This window comes from Chionomys nivalis, chromosome 16, assembly GCF_950005125.1.
Source record: "Chionomys nivalis chromosome 16, mChiNiv1.1, whole genome shotgun sequence".
Taxonomy (NCBI): domain Eukaryota; kingdom Metazoa; phylum Chordata; class Mammalia; order Rodentia; family Cricetidae; genus Chionomys; species Chionomys nivalis.
The window spans coordinates 25,287,402-25,307,367 of NC_080101.1; the positions used below are offsets into that span (position 1 = coordinate 25,287,402).

The window sequence follows — 19,966 nt, forward strand, 5'->3', positions numbered from 1 at the left end:
CCGCAGTGTGAAACACCGCTGGCGCTGGGCGAGTCTGTCCTGGAGACAGTAGTTGGGAAGCTCCAGGATTGAGTTATTTCTAAGTTCAAAATAGAAGCTCTCAATGCTATAGAGATGCTAACAGGCCTGTCCCTAACATTCGACAGTAAATTTCTGGGGTGAACAGGGTTGGGCCAGCCTGTGTTCCAGCCTCTACCCAGATTAACAGTCTGGGTGGGTTGAGGGTGCTAAAAGTGGAGTGGGTGCATGAGAGAGAAAGTGGACTGCGAGTGGGGCCTGACTGGAGCCAACAGAGGCTGGTTTGGAATGTCTTTTTCGTGACAAGCTGGAACCTGCAGGTATTTAAGGCAGGCAGCTGTGGCTGTGGGAGGGGCAGGACTAGAAAGTGGGGGCTGGGGGCTGCATCTGCTTCCCTGACCTCCTGATGTGGGACAGGATGGACAGTTAGTGAAAGGGCATTGTGGTAGAATGTCAACTAAAAGGTCATATTGTCCGTGGGGGAGGCAGAGCTCAGCTCAGTGTAGATCACTTTCATCCTTGCCGGGCGGTGGTGGCGCACGCCTTTAATCCCAGCACTGGGAGGCAGAGGCAGGTGAATCTGTGAGTTCAAGGCCAGTGTGGTCTACAAAGCAAGTTTCAGGACAGCTCGGTCTTACACACAGACTGTCTCAAAACAAACAAAGCAATAATGATGGCATCCCACATGACAGAATCACTAAGTCCTGAACTCCATTGTGCTGGAGTTTGAGGGCCGAGCATTTGGTAGGTACTCTTCTGTAAGGAAAGGGGGCTTTGGGCTTAGAGTGGCTTGAGATTGAGTCAGCTTGTGAGAGGAAGAAAGGGAACCCATTTCTAAGTCTTGAGTTGAAGAGATCCCTCCCATCCTCATTTCCAGAAGCTGCGGCTGATTGCATGAATGCAGCTAATTAATCTTTCCCAAATTAATTTCCTTACTGTGTCAGAAATGATTTATTGGCGTGCCTGTACCGGGGTTGGTCTATGCTGGTCAACACCCATGAGGACAGGGAGAGGCAAGTAAGGGCTCTTGCTTGTAAATCTACGTAGGGCGTCACAGCTGGATCTGTGGACATCTCTGAGACTTATACACTGGAGGTGGGGAGCACACTGTTATCTCCCAGTGTACGAGTGGCCTTGAACCTCTGGAGTTTGCTAAGTTGTGAGGAGGTACCCTACGTGCAGAAGGAGAGAAGAGAGGGCTGTTCCTAGAGGCTCTTCTGGGCTGGGGGGAGGGGCAGACTAAGACCTGTGACAGCTGTTGGCATGCTTAATTGCAATCATTTCCTCTGTGTAATTACTGGGCTTTAAGTGAGGAGGGTTGAGGGCTTCCCAGATCTTTGGTTTTCACCTTTAGGTTTTGGCTTCACGGATAGAGGTCCTTCCTGTCTTGAGGTTTTTGCATCGCACAGTGTGTATGGGTCCTTGGTACATAGGAAGTGTGTCCTCCTTTGGAACAAGCACTCAGCCTGTTCTTCATAAACACTGACACATCCCAGAATCATCTTACTTGCTCCTTACAACATCTCTGAAACTGAGATGCAAACCATGCTCCTCAGCTCCCAGGGGAACTCCAGAGTGCAGAGAAATAAAGCAGGTTTCCTAGAGCTACCCAGAGCTGGTTAGCAGAGCCTGTTCCAGAGTGCTGCTTGTCTGCACTGCTGCTGCTCAGCCATGACCTTTGTGCAGTGCCATCCCTCTGTGTGCCTGTCTGCGTGACCCCAAGCAGGTGCCCCTCAGCCCCACTGGCTTGGTGTGGGCTCTAAGGACAACTGCTCATTTGATCAGCCCTTAAAGCTGGGCTGCTTGTGCCATGGGTTGCCCAGAGCTGCATGTCCAAGTTTAGAGACACCAAGAGCAGTGGCCTGTGGCATCCAGTTAACTGACTTTCCACCCAGAGCCTCCAACTGGACAGCACCAGTAGCAGGAGCTTCCTTTCCCAGACAGTGTGCTTGCTCTTTCATTTCTGTGCAGCTTCTCAGTGTACACAAAACATCTGTCCACTACTGCTTCCCTCACAGCCCCCCTCTCTACACTCCCACAGCTCTGTTTAACACCATCTCTGTTGGTATAGCAACAGAGTCTCCATCCAGTGGATGCCAGGCCTGCCATGTCCTGTATCACAGTGGGCTCAAGGCCTGTCTAGTCCTCATAAGGGGACAGTCACAGAGCTTAACTGCCTTGATGCAGTGAGGATGTAATGCTCCCACATGCGTGGTTCTCACCTTCAGGGAGCCCTCCTGAGCCCCAAATGACAGAAAGGATCATGGGCCCTGGACTTCAAACTAACAAGCAAGAGAAAAAACACAGGACCATAATGCATGTGGTGCCCTGCCCCCACTATCCACTGGTGAATGACAGGTTCTGTCACACTGTTGTGGTGGTGGTGGTGGTGTTTTTTTGTTGTTGCTTTGTTTGTTTTTTGAGACAGGTTTTTTTTTTTTTTTTTGTAGCCCTGGCTAGTCCTGGAACTTGTTTTGTAGACCAGGCTGACCTTGAACTCAGAGAGTGCTGGGACTAAAGGTGCATACCACTTTGTCTTTCTATACTGTGCAGTTTTAGTGGTGACTTACCATGGAGCCAGCTCCTGATGGCCCTCCACTTGCCCCCTCAGCACAGCACACAGCATGTTTGTTTTTCCTGTTGGTTAAAGTGGTTCTAGTGGGAGAGGGCTTGCTGTGGAATGAATCTGGGGTTCACCATGTACCTATATAATATACTCTGTGGGTGAGTGTAAACATGGGGGGGAGGCAGTTTCCGCTTGTCGTCCATGACCTCAAACTGGTAATGAAGCTATGGTCAGTGTTAGAGGTGAGTCAGTGAGAAATAGCAAACTCGAGGTTACTCAGATGTCCTCGAGGTTACTCAGATGTCCTCACCTGGAGTCAACAGAAAAACGCCATGACCTCGTGGCTTGCCTCCCTCTAACTTCCCACGGATGGAAAAGCATCGCAGAGACCCCCGTTCTGCAAACCCACAAGTGAACTGGAACCGCTGTACCAGTTTGCGGAAGCAGCAGGTACTCGGTGCTGGCAGTCAGTGCCTGAGGAGCTGGTGTGGGCTGGTGCATGTGCCCCTCTTAGATGATGGCAGCTGCTCTCTCCTCCTCCTTTTGTTAGAAGACTGGATGTAGGACTTGAGTGTGTTTCTACAGTGGCTGTTCTTGGCAGTGCTGCAAGTCCGTGCGCATGTGTGCTGAGAGCCTGGTAAACAAGGCCTGAAAAACACCTGAATGGCGAGTCCTGTGGTCTTGTGGACTGGGAACCTCCTGGGTCCCTCGGTCTCTGGACGGGGAGGGTACAAGGTAGAGAGCTTCCTGGGGGGGACCCTCCTGCATAGGCCATGTCACTCAGTTGGAACCAGCTCTCAAAATTTCAGAGGATTCCCTGCTTCCTGCATCTAAAGTCGGTTCTCAAACGGTGGACCAAGGTCAGTTCTCACTCCTGCTGACCCTCCGGAGCTGAGAAGTCGCTGGGAAGTCCCTGGGAAAAGTGAAATTCCAGAATAGTGACTGTAGGTTTACCTTTAGACTAGTGGGCAGGGCCTGCTCTTTCTTTTCTTCCTGATAAGAATCACCTGGGACGCTTGTTAAGTGCACAGACAGTTGAGGCCTTAACAACCATTTTGGGCCATTTCTGTCTTCAGACAGGTTTGGGAAGCAGTCTGTCTGCTGTTCCAAAAATAACCTGTGGTAGAACAGTTTGCCGCAAGTTTGGGTTTGCATGTCACACAGTAAGTCATAAATAGGCCCTTCTTGTTTGCAGCCCTCACCCTACCCACACATCAGTCTAGGCACCAGCCCTCTGCTGACTTTTTCTCCTACTGATCAGTTCAGGTTCCTGTTTCATTTCTCATAAATAGGTATGTTGTATTTAGCATACCATTTATAAAACCTTTCAGAGCAAACAACTCATGGAGAACTCTGTTAGCATCACGAATATTAACGTGCTGGACAATAATCCCCAGTGTGGGCTGAGACGGCATGCTTAGCAGTTCCTCTGTTGGTGAATATTGAGGTTACGGGGACTTCCCATTAATACTTTAGTGAGCATCTTTGCCCATGTTCCCTTGTGTACAATTAGGAGTAAATACTGAGATGTGAAATTGCTGAGTCAGACTACGTGTATTTGGAGATTTCTATTAATCCTGCTAAAAGTTAGCTCTCAGAGTGTCCCTTGCTACTTACCATGAGAGGTCCCAGTTATCCATGCAGGGGCAGCTATCTTACAAGAGCAATGAAAATACTCACCCAGGCATCGGGAAGGGTAGCCAAGTGGCAACACCCACCTTCCTCTAGCACTTCCCTTGGGGATGGACAGGAAGACTGCTTCCTATCACACAGCTAATCCCCATGGTAAACATAGCAGCCCAGAGAGCCATGATGTTGAGGAGTTTTGGGATATGGTGGGATCTAAATACCAGTGTGGGGGTCAGGCTTTGTGGGCTGGCCCAGAGGGCCTCCTGGACTGCTCAGCGTCTGGGTCTGGCCCTGCTTGGGGATGTTTTGTGAGCTGTGAAAACTCTCTAGCCTGAGCTGGGTCACCTGCATTGCATGAAAGCTCTCCTAGGGGAGAGAGAGCCAAGGAAGATGTGGCCTGGATCCCTGTCCTGTGTCCATTAATGCAGGGCCAGGGACCTGGCTTCCCAAAGCAAGCTGCTCGTGCAGTTGAACTGCTGATACAGATTTACAGGAAGATCTTCTAAGCATAGCGACCCCAGCAAGCCCACGTCTATGGACAGCCACTCATTTCATCGGAATGTATGGCAGCTTAGAGGCACACCTCCTGCCCATGAGCCCCAGGTGACCAGGACAATTCTGCTATGGCTGTTCACAAGGGGCTCTGCCATCTTTTGCTCCACTTCTACCACCTGGTTAAAATTTTACTTTGAGCTAGGACGTGATTTGCGTAAGGTTGGACCGTTTGGGGCTGTGTTTGCCAAGTTTCGGGTTGCTTAAACTTACCCCCTCCACCAGCCTCACTTTGAAGTTCAAAAGCAAATTGATTAAAAATACATTTTAGGAACTTTCTGATTTGCTTCTTAAACTAATAGAACTTTAAACTTTTTTTTTAACGGAAGCATTCCCAGCTGTCAGCAGGTATAACCGGAACCACATGTCAACAGAGACTAGGGGGTTTTCCTGCTTTTAGGATTTGTAAATTCTTATTGAAAAGGAGGTAAGCAAGGCAGGCAGCTGGGGGCCTATGGCAGCCTGAGCTCATTTTAATTAGAAAATATAGATAGTGCCTGCTTTATTACAGGCCTCCCAGCGCTCCCATCCCATGGTGAACAAAGATTTGGTTTATGTCCTGCAAGTCTCCGTGTTTGCAAATTATAGAGCACTTCCGAAAGGGGCTGGAATGCTGATTGCTGAATTACTCGGAGACTCCAGCCAGGCTGGGCACCACCTTACCACCCATGGTCTCCAGCAAAAAACCCAAATAATTTTCCCCCTTAGGGGAAACACTTCCTCCCTCCCATCGTCATTGCAAACCAGAGGAGGATTTTCAGATTGCAAAGACAGTGAAGGCATGTGGACCGGGAGCAGCAGAGTTAGGTGTCTCTTGCGACAGCTATGTAGGAAACATTCTCCATTGGGGTGTCTGGTTCCTTGAACTCAAAGCTCTGTCCACAAGACCCACTTCTGAACTGTTCTGGCTGACAGCGCTTCACGTCCACGACTCTTAATGTGTTCTGCAAATGGTGGAATGCAAAGATCAAATGAAAGACAAAGGCAAGCCTAGCTCTCCCCAACCCCGTTTCTTAGCCTGGTGTCCTTTGAGTCTCCTGAAAGGCACTGATTACCACGTCTTCATCTGGAGCCCCTGGGACCCAGAGTCTGACCTGGTTTATCTACTTGGGTGTTGGGTGCTCTGGGCCTGGGTCCTCTCTGATGGGTACGGTCCAGTTTAATGACTAGGGGCGATTGAAAGTCCCTCTGTGGGCATCACTTGTGCCTCCTGCCAGGGCTGCCACAGGCTGACATTCACCAGGCAGACAGGGGTCTTTCTCTTTGCTGGGTTTACAGGCCTTTGCAAATACCTTGCATTCCAGGAGCCCAGAGAAAAGAGTGGCTCCGGCTCCCGTGGTTTCTAATTAAACCCACAATTTAAATAACAATTCATCAAGGGGATGCTAACCTCCTCCCTCCCTGGGGCAGCAGCTGGGAGACTGAGGACTTATTTGCCCGTTGCTAGACACCTAACCTGGAGGGGGGGTGTCGTGGGGGAAGGGCTCTCAGTTTAGGGTGAGGCTGATCTGTGATGAAGTGTGGGTTGAGAGAGTGAGGACTCAGGGAGTTAGAAAAGAGCGGAAAGGTACTGTGTTCTGAAGCTTTCAACTGGATGTTGTCGCCCTTCACCTCTAGGGCCGCAGGAATTCTACAAATGCCAGTTCTTCAGAGTCCTTGCCCAGCCCGAGACCTGCCCCAATGACTCATTCTTCCCCTGTTGTTAGTCAAAGGGCTGGCAGGGCTCTGGCCTGCTGCCAGGTGAGGGCACTAGGATTGGCCTCATGAGGGAAGATCTGGGGACGCTGCTGCCCACCATGGACCTCCTTGGGCTTCTGAGCCTTTTTTTTTTTTTTAACCCTTGGTATCTGTACAGCACTGAGTTTAGTGTTCTCATTTGGCCTGTGTAGGGCCACACTCGTCTTTTATAGCATGTTGATCTCACCGAATTGTTGTGTGATGACCCACAGCGGGATTGTGTTCCAGGTTTGGAGACAAGTGGAATGCTGAGTGCAGCTATCCTTGGCTGAGGTCTTGTGCCTCAGCTGGCACCGAGGGCCTGCCAGCATTTCTAAACTCTGATCTCCCAACTTTCTCTCTGTTCGGTTAAACATAGTCTTAGACTCTGCAAGACTACAGGTCCTCATCTCTGTCCTTTGTCACCGGCCTTTACCCAGCTGCCCTTCCAGTTCCCCCAGGGTGGGCTCACGTGTCTGACTCTCCACCCCTCCGTGCTGAGCAGACCAGGAGCAGTTTCTGTTGTCCGGAGCAATGCCTGGCTGCGAAGGGTGGTGAAACAAAGCCAACGATGGCCTCACACTCTTCTTCCTCCCTGCAGGTGACCATAGCTGATGACTACTCAGATCCTTTTGATGCCAAGAATGACCTCAAGAGCAAAACCGGAAAGGGGGAAAGCGCTGGCTACATGGAGCCCTATGAAGCCCAAAGGATCATGACAGGTAAGTAGAGCGGCTGGCACAGAGTTTTAGTTTGTGTTCTATTGCGATAACAGAATACCCAAGACTGAGGTTTTTCTCAGGTGGACATACTGTCCAGGGCCTCACGCTACATCAGAGTATGGCAAAAAGCAGAACCAGCAAACTGCACAGAAGAGACAGGGAGGAGCTTGCCTGTTCTTATAGCGACAGCCCCAGCCCTACAGAGCCAGGTGCCCAGTCACTTACACAAGTTGGCATTAGTCTCTGTTTGAAGACTCCATCCCCATTACCAGCACCACCACCACCTGCTGTGTGGAGCAGCTGGTGAACAGGTCTCCAGTTCTAGGGGGACAGAGCACAGTTAAATGATAGCAAGCGAGGCCTGCTGCACATGTTGTTGCCTTCACTGTGAAAGAGTGCTCGCTCACAGTGACAGCTGAGGGGCAGTGTGCTGTTTTATCTCATACTAAAAAAAAATTATTGCGAGTGTGTGCAAAATATATGCAACAGGGCTGGAGAGATGGCTTAGCAGTTAAGAGCATTGCCTGCTCTTCCAAAGGTCCTGAGTTCAATTCCCAGCAACTTCATGGTGGCTCACAACCATCTGTAATGAGATCTGGTGCCCTTTTCTGGTCTGCAGGCATACACGCAGACAGAATACTGAGAATACTGTATACATAATAAATAAATAAATCTATAAAAAAATATACAACATGCACATGTGGATGATAGAGTGACGGGAATCGGTCTTTTACCATGTGAGTCCCTAGGATTGAACTCAGGTCCTTAGGCTGAGCCCTTTCACCCACCCCTTCCCCACGTTTTATTGGCTTGTGTTTTACCAACATCAGAAAAAGACTTTCAGATCAGAATACAGTCATCTAGAGATACCAAAAGCTATAGGAGAATTTGCTCAAAAACCCCGAGTGCAGAGAAATGGGCAGAAAACCTTACTTGGAGCTAACTTCCAGCCAAGGCAAATGTGGAAGCAGGCCAGTTCATGGCATTGCTTAACTGGTAGAAGAGGAGGGTACCTTGTAATCCCAGAATGGGATTCTGTGGCTTCCAGAACAGCTGGTGGCTATGCTATGCAAAGTACCTAATGTTTGCTGCCCTTGCTGTCCTCTTTCTCACTGGGAGACCATGACTCACTTTACCCACATCTTTTCCAGCACTGACAGGGGCAGTTTCTGATGGTGAGGATCTTGCCAGGGCTTGTTGTGTCTCTCGAGTCTTGGTGTGTACCATCACTGTGGTGGTTGATATCGTGGGCATGGTCCGGGGTGAGCTGTCAGTGTGTAAGTGCTCCAGGAAGGGATTCAGATCCGTAAAGAGACCCAAAACTTGCTTTGGGGAAAATCAGGGAAAGGTTGGTGCTGGAGGTGGCCATGGGATGGTTGGCCCAGGAAGTTTTAAGTGTTTAGGCTGTGTCTCTAGCCCTGACTGACCTTCCTTGGTGCTAGGTTTACAAGGATGTGCCACCACGGTCAGTTACATACTGCTGGGAATCAGGTCTTGGGCAAAGGCATGCTCTCTACCTACCTAGCCATATTTCAGCCCATCTATTTAAGCTTTGAGAGTGACCCGTTTAGGGTCACTGTTGTAATTTCTGTTCTTGTGTGTACTGGATCTAGTCCAGAGCAGTGTCCCATGCCTGGAAGGGCCCCAGGCTGTAGTGAAGCACATCTGGTATAAGCACATGCCACCCAAACAACCTCTGGGATTCAGTTTCTCCTGTAGAGTAAGTACCTTAAGTCAGGCAGTGTGCAGTGTGCTGTGCAAGGCTGCTTTGGGCTGCTCACTAGAGGCAACTCGGGCAGCATCCGTGCCTCTGGTTTTCCCTGTAGCAGTGACAACAGAAGTGGTCAGATTCTCTAGTCCTCGTTTGCACTGGTTAATGTGGAATCGGAGTGGAGGACCTGTTTTTACCAGTGGAGAACTGAAGCCCCTGGCAACCCAGCTGCTTCCCGCGTCAGGACCGTCTAGCACCTTCTTTGCGGGACTGGTGCTGTGGCCATCTCATGCTGGATTCACTGATGACCTTTGCCCCTTTGCGACCCTAGCTCCAGATAGTTGGCCTGGGAGCTTCTGCAAACAGACAACTGGTTCCAGCCCCTAAGTAAGCACTAGTAGCTTCCTCTGATGCCTCAGCTCATTGTCTCCAGGGCTCTGCTTGTGACACCTGCAGGAGCCTCCGTGCCCAGGTGCCTTCTGGTTATTAGAGCCCTGTTTACCTCACTACCTGAGTGTCTTGCAGAACTGCCTCAAAACCTGGCAGCACAGATCAGAGGGTGCAGCTCAGTGGGGGAGCATTTGCCTTGCCTGAGTGAAGAAGCCCTCACTTGGTAAACCCTCAGCTCCTTCCACAAGACAAAAGACCCAGCTGGAGAGCCAGAGACCTCCAGCCATTCCTTTTGGTGAATTGGAAAACTGAGGGTAGAAAAAAACAAAAAGAGTTAATCCTTGTGAGATTTATTTTGAAGCCACTGGTTAAATGTGAGGCTATTTAAATGTGAGTCAGTAATCAGCCTGTCCTCAGTGGTGTTAAAGCAGAGAACATTGGGAAGGGTTGTTACATTTCAGATGGTTGAGTGGCTCCCAGCGACCTGAGGTCCATGTTAACCCTGAACCCTTGAGATTCCATGATTTATTGTGACTACTTTCACACACAGATTGTCCTATTTTTCGGGACTGGCCCCATGAAGGGAACAGGTCTTCCTTGGCTCGACTCTCAGATTCTGATCTTGGCTTCTTCTCTGCTCTGCTACCTCAGAATGAAAGACAAGAATATTCCTAGGTTTCGCCGGGCGGTGGTGGCGCACACCTTTAATCCCAGCACTCGGGAGGCAGAGGCAGGCGGATCTCTGTGAGTTCGAGACCAGCCTGGTCTACACAGAGCTAGTTCCAGGACAGGCTCCAAAGCTACAGAGAAACCCTGTCTCGAAAAACCAAAAAAAAAAAAAAAAAAAAAAAAGAATATTCCTAGGTTTCTTTCTTACCCCCACACATATTTGACGTCCTTAGACCAAATTTCCTATTGGGCCAGTGCTCAGACTGCTTCAGGTGAAGCCCAAGTATTTTGTTCCTTTGTTTTTTGCCTCCGTGCTGGGGTTGAACCTAGGACCTCAGACAAACATTCCAACACTGAACAGCTGTTTCCCAAGTCTTCTTATTTGTGGTGGTCTTGGTGAGCCAGGTAGGTTTCGGCTTCCTGAGTACCTAGGTCCATGGGCCTGTGCCACCAGACCCAGCTACAGGCCAGCTATACCTTTCCCCAAGTCTCTGTCCCAGCTATCTCAGCACCAGGAGACCTGATATCTTTCGGTCTCTGTGGACACATGCACTCAGATGCATTACAGTTCTCCCACTTACATACCTAATCAAAAATAATATTAAATAAAAATGCAAAAGAATTGGGACTGTAGGTCAGTGAGGACAAGTATGCGGGACTACTAGAGCAGAGCCTGAGTGTGAGAGGCCTTTGACTCGAGGGGGCTTTGTATGAGATGATACGGCTGACAGTTGGTCATTAGTTTAGTGGAGGACTTCCCTGCACACTCCACGGCTTCACTCATTTAGCCCTGGTGGAGCATGAGAGGGCCAAGCACTCTCCTGCCAGTTCGCAGAGCACATTGAGGCCAGCAAAGGAAGCAGTAGTACCCCATCCAGCCTTTGCATGCTTGCTAACAGCATATTCCTCAGAACCCAGTCATAGCTCTTCCAAGGGACTGTGGAAGTAAGGGAAGGTCACTCTGGCCTGGGCTCCCCTCTTGCCTCCAACATCCTTGACAGAAGCACTCAGGACTCCTAAGATGAGTCACTTTGGTATTAATTGAAAGCATTTTCACTTACTTTTAAATTTGTAATTACACATTAAAAACTCCTTAGCTGTCGTCATTACTAAATCAGCCTTACAGCATAATAGACCAAGAGAGGTCTTTCCACAGAGCGCTGCCACTGTGCATGACCTCCTTGGTCCTGCTCGTCTTCTCTTTGAAACCCTGTATGTGGTAGTTGTGCTGTCAAGAGGCCAGAGGGACGTATCGCTTGTTATCTCCTCCTCTTGTGCAGCCTCTCTGGTGGCCGTGTACTTTCCAGAAATAGTAGCAGATGCTATATCGAAAACAGTATTCTTTATGAGGAAAGCAGGAAATGGTGGGGCCTCTAGTCTTTGGTTTGCCACATGGCCCTGGTCAGGTTTCTTCCCCCTCTGCTTCATTCCTTCATCTGTAAAGGTGGATTCTGCTTTTTATCACCAGGTGTCAAACGGATCCAAAAAAGGAAAGAGATCTGGATTGACTGTAAATCTATGGAGTACCGCTTCTGGAGTCTCTCGGGGCTGCTAGAACCCTGGTAGTTCTGAATCTCCTGGCCTTTCCTGTGCAGTACTCCCAAGTCTCTAGCAGGTGGTAGATGTTGACCTCTGCTCCCAGACAGGAAGAGTACCCACCCTCTGACCCTCCTAGTCTGGTCTCTGCTTCTGGTCTAGAGTCCAACGGATACTTCTCAGAGAAGGGCCCTGGGCCTCACCTGAGATTCCCATCTCTCTGTTCGCTGCCATCTGTGTTGTTTTGGACAACTGAACTAGAGAGTGCAGGGCCTTTCTTGCAGAGGACCGGCCTCGCCCTTCTCCAGGCTTCACAGTGCAGTGGATTCTGTTCCCAACATGTCCCCTTCATCCTCACCCACTCTGCCCTGTACATCTACTTTCCAAAGGGTTCCTGCACCTGCTTGTGTCCCTTACTCCCCAGCTGCCCCTGGTGGGTTCGTGCTTTAGTCTGCCTTGGTGATTACAGTGTTCCCTTGACAAGATAAAGAACAGTCTTTTGGCATGGCATTCTTTCTACCTGGGACCCAGACAGGCATCCACTGGCCACAGTTGCACTTAGCAGAGCTGGTCTCCCAACTTACAGAGCGGGTCCCCTCCTGGTCCTTGTTTTGAAATGTTTTGAAGCCTGGCCTGGCGTCCTCCCATCTGGCAGGCAAGAGGGTTCCATCAGGGATGGTGCAGTTCCCTGGTTGGTCTGTCATTTACTGGAAAATCTTACCCACTGGACAGGAAGGAGATAATCAAGTGTAAATAGATTATGGATTAGTCAGCGATGACTTCCCTGTTCTTGAGAAAGAGTGGAGCTTACACACCCAACCCTGTACTTCTCACCTGCCCAGCTACAGGGTGGGTGGAGAGGTGGGAAGCTGGGTTTCCATGGTGATGGACCCCCAGAGTTGTTTCCTCTGCCCTCTCCCACAGGAACTCCTGACACTGAGTACATCCAGGTTTTTCAGGAAAGATGCAGCAAGACCAGAACAGAGCCAGATATATTTGTAACCCAGTATCTGAAGGTCAAGACCAAAGAAGATTGAGCCCAGCCTTGGTTATATAGCAAGACCCTGTCTTTCTATGGCAGTTAAGTGCTCCTGCCTGCAAGCACATGATTGTCTTTAGTATAAAGCAGGTCAAATGACATTGGAGAGATATGGTCTTGGAAGGACATGGGGATTGGGTGAAGATCAAGGGTGGGAACTGGGCCACACAGGGTGATGCTAAAGGGAAGCCCTGGTCTCTGGGCTCTGCTGGCGTCTTGTCTGACGGTTCACCCATCCTTTTCTCTGCTTGATCTTGTCTCAATACTTAGCTTGAGCAGTCTCTGTCTTTTATTTATATTTTATCTCGCTCAGACGTTCTGAGTGCCAGAGTTTATTGATGAGCAAAACCCCTGTTCTCATGGAGCTTGGAGTCAGTTCAGGACCAAGGAGGGCACTGTCACCTGGCCATGGTTCCCGAGGCCTGGAACTCAGGGTCTGTATTTATCAAGAGCAGAGTGGAGACTTCTGTTCTCACATAGACTCAGGAACTCAGGTTCATTGCAGCCCTGTTCCTTTTATCCTGGGTACACCCTGCAGGGGCTAGACATAGTTCGGAAGTTGTTTTAGGATGATGTGTCTGCCTGGGTATGGGGTGGGATAGAACAGTGAGGACTGGCTGGCAGACTGGTTCTGTGGCTCTGTGGCCAAGAGAGTCAGTTATCTAGGTCAGAGAGTTGAGGCAATAGCCTGGCAATGGCTGTGCAGGTGCTGCTGGAGGGTGACTTGGGAAACCTTGCCAGTCAGTGCGGTGCATAAGGAAGGGACAGGAGAAGCCCGGTGACTTCAGTGGGGTCCTCAGTGAGTGGGAGGATGGGGAGCATCACTTACCCGTTAGGAGCATTCTGGCTACGGAGGAGGGAGGGAGGCTCCTCTGGCAGGAATCATTGAGTTCAGATATCGGTGCCTTTGGGGGCTAGAGAGACCAAATTACGTTGGTGTCTTGGAGCAGGAGCTGGGGTCCGTTCAGGGCAGGTCCCAGGGTGCCCCAGAAGCCTAGGCCAAGACAGAGGTTTGTGTTCCTGGGTTGAGGGATCTGCAGGGCTCACCAAAGACACCAGCCTCTGCTTCTGTCCTCTGAAGCCTGAAGAGGGGTTTGATGACTATTCTGAACCCTGTCATTTGTCTAATTAATGTCCCCTCCTCCTCCTAAGTAGGGCTCAAGTGGCCTTTCTGGAAACTTAGAGGTGACAGGTCTGTATTTATAGATTTAGCCAGGAACCTCCCTAGGTCCCTGGGAGGAACCTGGGGGGATTATTACCATCTTAGGGGTGAGAAAGCTAGGTCCCAGGAAATTCTGCCCCCTTCCTGGCCTTTCTGTCACGGAGGGCTTTTCTTGTCCGGTCATGCTTGTGGAGGATGGATACTGAGGGCAACAAAGTTGGTGGTTCTGATAGACTGACCTTGTAGGTGCCTCCCATCCTGGCTTTCCCCCTCCAGTGTGTTTCGCAGTGGCACACTGCCTCTGGTTCTTTCGGAAGCAAATGGCCTGAACATGACCACATAAAATGATGCTGCTTTTTTTTTTTTTTTTTTAATCTGCCCGACCGCTTGTCACTGACCCTCGGGTTTGAATGTTGAGAAGAAGCCTCTCCACAGTCGGGTTGCATTGCTAATACTTTTTGCTTGCTTGCTTGTTTTAAATATGTGTGTATGACACTAGAAGGTAGGCATATTTCTGCCATACATGTGGAGGTCAGAGGACAGCTTTGGCATTGTTTCTTGCCTTTAACCTTTACATGGGTTCTGAGGATTGAATTCAAGTTGACAGCCTGTGTAACAACGTGCTTTATCTGCCGAGTCATCTCACTCCCCCCCCCCATTGCAGGTTTTAATGACTTAAATATCACCCACCCTGTTTCCATTTTCCTGTCTATACACACATACGTGAATGCATGCAGAGGCCTGAGGTTGATCCTGGGAACCGTCCCCAGATCACTGTCTACTCAGTGAAGAGGGAGGGATCTTAGGCAGATGTGGCTGGCTAGTCTCAATACGGCCAATTTTGCTAGCCAGCTTGCTTGGGGAATGCTATCGCCCCTTCTGAGGCTGAAGTTACAGGCCGGCCATTTACAGCATTTACGTTCTGGGGATCTGAACTTCAGCCATCATGCTTGACACAGCAAGCACTTTAGCCCTGAGCCCTCTCCCCAACCCCACATCCCATTTCTTTGCCACACTGGGGGTAAAATCTGGGCAGAGCTGAGATCCCTGTCCTTCTGACTGGCAACATCAGGGTTTGAGATTCTGGCTAGGTTCCCCTGTGACAAATGACTGCTGGTTTAGGTGGAATGTCATGGGAATGATGAGAACGTAGACCATCCTAGAACGAGATCTCACCTCTGCCACTGTCTACTTGGACTTCCCTGATGCTGACTTGTGACTCTGGAGGGCCTTCCATTCTACCAGGCTTTAAGAATATATATGGGGACTGCCACCACGCCCTCATGTCCCCAGTTTTCCCAGCCATGCATCCCCTCCAGTCTTACTCTCTGGCTTTTCCAGGCACCTTCCATATGAGACCCAGCACATTGGGAGTCTGTGGAGAATCTGCTGCCTCAGCAGATATGTAGATATCTGTCTCGGTCCTTCACTCTGGACATGAATTGGGGGTGGCATTCCTGGCTCAGCCAGCTTAGGTTTACTGTCCCTTGAAACCTTCCACCTGCCAAATTGCAGCTTTCCCTAGACTCCCACGGTCTTTGTGCTCATGGAGTTAACTTATGCTTTCCCTCTTCTGTGTCCCCCAAGGCTAAGCTGTTTCTCTTTTGAGAACCAGGAGTAGGGGCTGCAGAGGTTGCTGGAGCCCAGTGGGCCTTCAGGGAGTTCGTCCCAGGTTGTGCAGAAGCAAGTCAGTGGAGCCATAGTGAGCCGAGGAAAGCTGTGGTCCTGGGGTGGTAGTGACAGGACTGGGGGCAAGTGTGAAGTCAGCGTGAGTAGACCCTTGGGGCCAGTCCCTTTTCTCCCCCAATTAAAAACAAAACTGAGGCCAGGAGCCAAGAGAACAGCTACTTAATGTCAGCCTCCCCATCCAGTAGGACTGATGGATGCCAGAGTGCCCTCCCACATCACACACACATAGCTTGACTGCCTGTCTTGTGCAAGGGATTGAACATACAGCCACTTGTCTGGCAGAGCACTCTACCTGTGAACTACATCCCACCTGTGTTTTCTAATTTTGAGACAGTGTCTTACTGTGTTATCCTGGTTGGCCTTGAACTTGGGGTCTGGCTTCCCGAGCCTCAAAACATGGCTCCCAGACTTCTGCTACCAGGCTTGCTACCTTCTCTGTTTTGTGCTATTTCCCATTCCCTACTAAAAGGTGCTTCTCCCAAGAGTCTGCCGAAAGGCTTGCAGTGTTTTCTGGGACAGACGAGTGGGGCGGTATCAGAGTAGAATAAAATAGAGGAAGGGCTGCCTGCCTGTGCTCCTGGCCTGCACATCACAGGAGAGCTGAGGAGACTTTGTGGAGCATTCTGATCTCAGAACTGCAGCAAGCACAGGGCTGCAAGATGGAGCCCACCTGGGCTCTGCCTAAAGGGAATCAGTCCATTAGTGGGTGAGTGACTTGGAGTTGTATCTAGTATGCACATTGGGGCCTACAGGACTGGATGTGGTCCATTCTTTTTGTCTGTAGATGCTGGTTGCTCACAATAGACTTTTTCCTCTGATTACAGGTGAGAAGGATGTTAGACTCAGAGGCAAGTGATATGCTGGCTAGAGTTGGCCAGAGAGTCTGTTCTGAAAAGCAACCCCAGAAACCCTCATGTTTTGCTGCAGGACTTAAGTCCTGTGCAGTGTCTGTCTACCCAAGACAGTTGCCTAGGCCTCACCCTCATCCCCAGCACACTCCAGGCTGCTATACCAGTACAAACTTAAGTGGCGTGTGTTTTACTCTCATAATTTGTGCCCAAGTGTTAAGAGAGAAGGCCCATTTGTTATTGATGTGTTCAGCCTGTGAGCTCCTTAAATTCACAGCTCCTGTTCACTGTGTCTGAACCTCCAGTGCTGTGGGACTCCTGGCTGCCGTATGGTCCCCAGCCCCATACCCTGGGCTCATTTCTGCCACTCCACCCCACTGGTAGAGGTGTAGTCCCAGGCTAGGCTCCAAGGTCTCCCATAGCTGAGGTCTCCTGGTGTCTGGGAGCTTGTTACCTGTGACTGGGAGGTAGCTTCTCTATGGTATATGCCCTGGTCTTTGATTGATATCTTTGGGGTTGTCACTTCTGTCCAGTGCAGTGGGTGATGTAATAAGTCCTTGTGCCTTGTGGGACCCACCATGAGTCTCACCCACCCCCCAATTCCTCTCATAGGCTAAGGGTCTGAGGGGAAACTGCTTGTTTCAGCAAGTCTGTGGATTTCAGAAAACCCTCAAGTTGACCTTCCTCTCATTCCCTCCAGGAGGAAGCACCCAGTTCTTTGAAGGAGGGACTAATCATTTTCTTTTACTGATTACAAAACACTTTTAAGGAATTATCTCATTTTGTCCTTAAAACAACCCTGAAGGGGCATCCCTTGCTATTCTCCGAAGAAAGGAACTGGAAGCCAGTGCATGCAGATGAGCAGGAACCTGAAGGAGGACTCTGCTGTGCGTGTCATCTCAATCCCTTTGGCTTTCCCTTAGCCTACGTTCAGACAGGTCCGGTGTTGAGGGTTGCTTGTCACCACTCCTGTCCTCTGGAACTTGAGACTGTGGGGAGACAGATGGTTTTTCTATTCTTTGTTTCCTCCTACATCTTGTCTTCAAGGCTGCAGAAGTCAGTATGGGCAGGCAAAGCAGAGACCTGGAATCAGCAAGCTGGGCCCAGTATGCAGGCCTAGGAATATGTAGCTTCCACTGGAGTTAAGTGGAATGCCCAGAGCCAGTACTGTCTTCCCACTCTCAGGGCTGCTTGTGGTCCTGTCAGACAGGACTGCAGAGGACCCAGCTCAGGAGTGTGCAGCCCAGCCCACACGGAGGAAGAGTAAGTGAAAGCATTCAAAGAACGGAAGACATAACAGAAGAGCCAGGCTCCCCAACCCCCAGAACCTGCATGCCTGTGCACTCAGGGAGAGTCATAGTCGAAGCTGGAAAGAGCCCTGGCTTTGACACTAGACACAGGGTTGTAATTACCGTCTTTAATTACCCGATGTTGCTGTGCCAGGGAGATGGGCTTGGCAATCACCTCTCCTGACAGGGTGGCTCCAGCTCCCTGTGTATGCACTGACACAAACACATGCTCACTTGAGGCTTCGCTATTATAAAAAGAGCCATTCAGAGTTGGCCTCCCAAGGGCTCCTGCCTTCCTGGCTAGGAGAAAGGGTGAGCCACCACTGCTGCCGTGGCTGCGGCGGTGAAATGCCAGTGCACCTCAGAGCTGATTCAGTCTAAGAATCTGAGAGCAAAGAACAGGCTCTTTCCTGTTGCTAAAAAAAGGAGAGAGAGACAGAGACAGAGAGAGAGACAGAGACAGAGAGAGAGAGACAGAGAGAGACAGAGACACAAAGACACAGTGAGGTGGGCAGAAAACTCCTTAGCATTTTCATGCTGAACACATCCTGCTTCTTAGACTTCCTTACTGCTGCAAGGACACTGTCTCCTCTGTATAGGTGGGGGCTTGAAGGCACAGAGAAGCTGAAGAACTTTCTGGAAGTCACAGAGGAAATTGAGCCTGGAACCTAGCCCAGACCATAAGCAAGGCTACTGCAGTCCAGTCTGGGTTGAGTGAGTGATTTTCTGAACTGTGGCCTTCTTGTGGCACGTAAACCCCCGGGCCCCAAGCTGCTGAGGGCCGGGTGCCACATGCTTTTTAGAGTTGTGATGGGGAGCATTCCACAAAGGGCTTTGTAGGCTTAGGAATCCTGCACATGGCAAAGAGGCACTCTGAAAGGCTCCCAGGTTCTCTCTGCCCACCCTGAAGACTCACACAGAGGTTTTTGCCATGTCTGTTTGTATATAGCTCTATGAAAAAGCAAGGTCATCAGGGGTGGTATTGAGAATGCATATTCTCAGGCCCTGTCCCTCACAGACCCCTATTGGATCCCAGGAGTGTACACTATGTAGTGCATGGCTCTGGTTCTGAGACCAGGATTCCATCTCTTCCTTTTGTTTTTCTGTCTATTGCAGGTGGAGGTATGTGTCTGTTTTGACGTCTCCTTGCTATGCCCACGCAAATCCCAAGGACCTAGTTGGGCTGAAGGAACAATGGATGCCACCTACTATAGTGTGGTGGTTTCAGCCATGCATGGTTCTGATCAGAAGAACCTTGCAGTCTGGGAAGAGAGCTGTGCCACACGTGATAGGGGTGAATTATGAGTGGAGAACAGGAGCGTCGGCTCACCCCCCTCTCCTGGTCTGACGTTTTCCCTGTCTCTCCAGTCTCTCTGACCTGACCTGAGGGGCTTCAGTGTTAGGAGACTCGGACTGGTGGTAGTAGCAGTCCACTTAGACAGTACTCTAGACACGTGCAAATCCTTCCGAGCTCAGAAACACCCATCTCCCAAACACAGAAGCCTTCTCCCTTGTACTGGCTCCTGGTCTCCAGGGTAGCCCGGCTGCCGTCAGACCCCTAAGTAACATGTGGTCTAGGTATCAACAGCTTCCACTCAGCATCTCAGAAACCAGTTTGCGAACAGAAGACAGCATTTGCTTCCCTGGGGTGGGAGGTGTTTTTCTATGGAAACCCACTTCAAGATGGGTCCTAATTTAACCATGCCTGCTTTTTTAAAAAATGTTTTTCCAATTTTGAGACTGAGTTTTAGTACTTAACCCTGACTAGTCTGGAACTCACAGAGATCTCTCTGCCTCTGCCTCCTCAGTGTTGAAATTAAAGACATGTACCATACCCAGCTTCTTTAAAAAAATATTTCTTGATTGTACTTAATTGCACACATGCACAGACAGCATCAGAAAGAAGTAAAGGGGGAAGCCATTGGAGTTAGGCTACGCTGCACTGTCTTCCCACCCCTGTCTGGGAGAGATCTTGGGAAGGAGGGAGTGAGGGCTGAGTAGCTAGCTTGGGCATCCAGTTTCTTCCCCTCATTGCTGTCCTCTGATGAGTTTCCCAGGTCTGTGATCTCATGGATCATGTTACTCACTTGCCAGAAGCCTTTGCTTTGTCCCACGGATCCACAGACTTCCAGGTCTTCCTCCAGCCGTGCCCTCCCATCCTCCGCACTCTTCCCTGCCCAGACTCTGCTCTGCCTTGCTCAGTGCTCCAGTAGCAGCGCCGCACAGGACCTAGGACTTCTGGAGGCACGATGAGTATGAGCCTTTTCTTTCAGCCGTCTACGCCTTTCTTTGAAGTCTGTTGCATTGCTACAGACAGAATAACTAGTTGAACTGTGTGATCTTTCCTTCTGTCCTGAAAAATGAGCATCCCCAAAACTATTTGGGGACTATCCAAGCATGTGCTCTTCTGGGTTTGAAGACGGGCCATGC

The 19,966-nt window shown here is 50.1% G+C and overlaps 1 protein-coding gene across 1 annotated transcript in view; it reads left to right on the forward strand.

Moving 5' to 3' along the window:
- Shb (SH2 domain containing adaptor protein B) overlaps window positions 1–19,966 on the forward strand; it is a 113,044-nt gene that overhangs the window by 34,115 nt on the left and 58,963 nt on the right. The window contains exon 2 of the mRNA XM_057790589.1: window positions 7,083–7,203. Within this exon, the coding sequence (XP_057646572.1) occupies window positions 7,083–7,203 (121 nt within the window). The remainder of the gene's footprint in view (window positions 1–7,082; window positions 7,204–19,966) is intronic.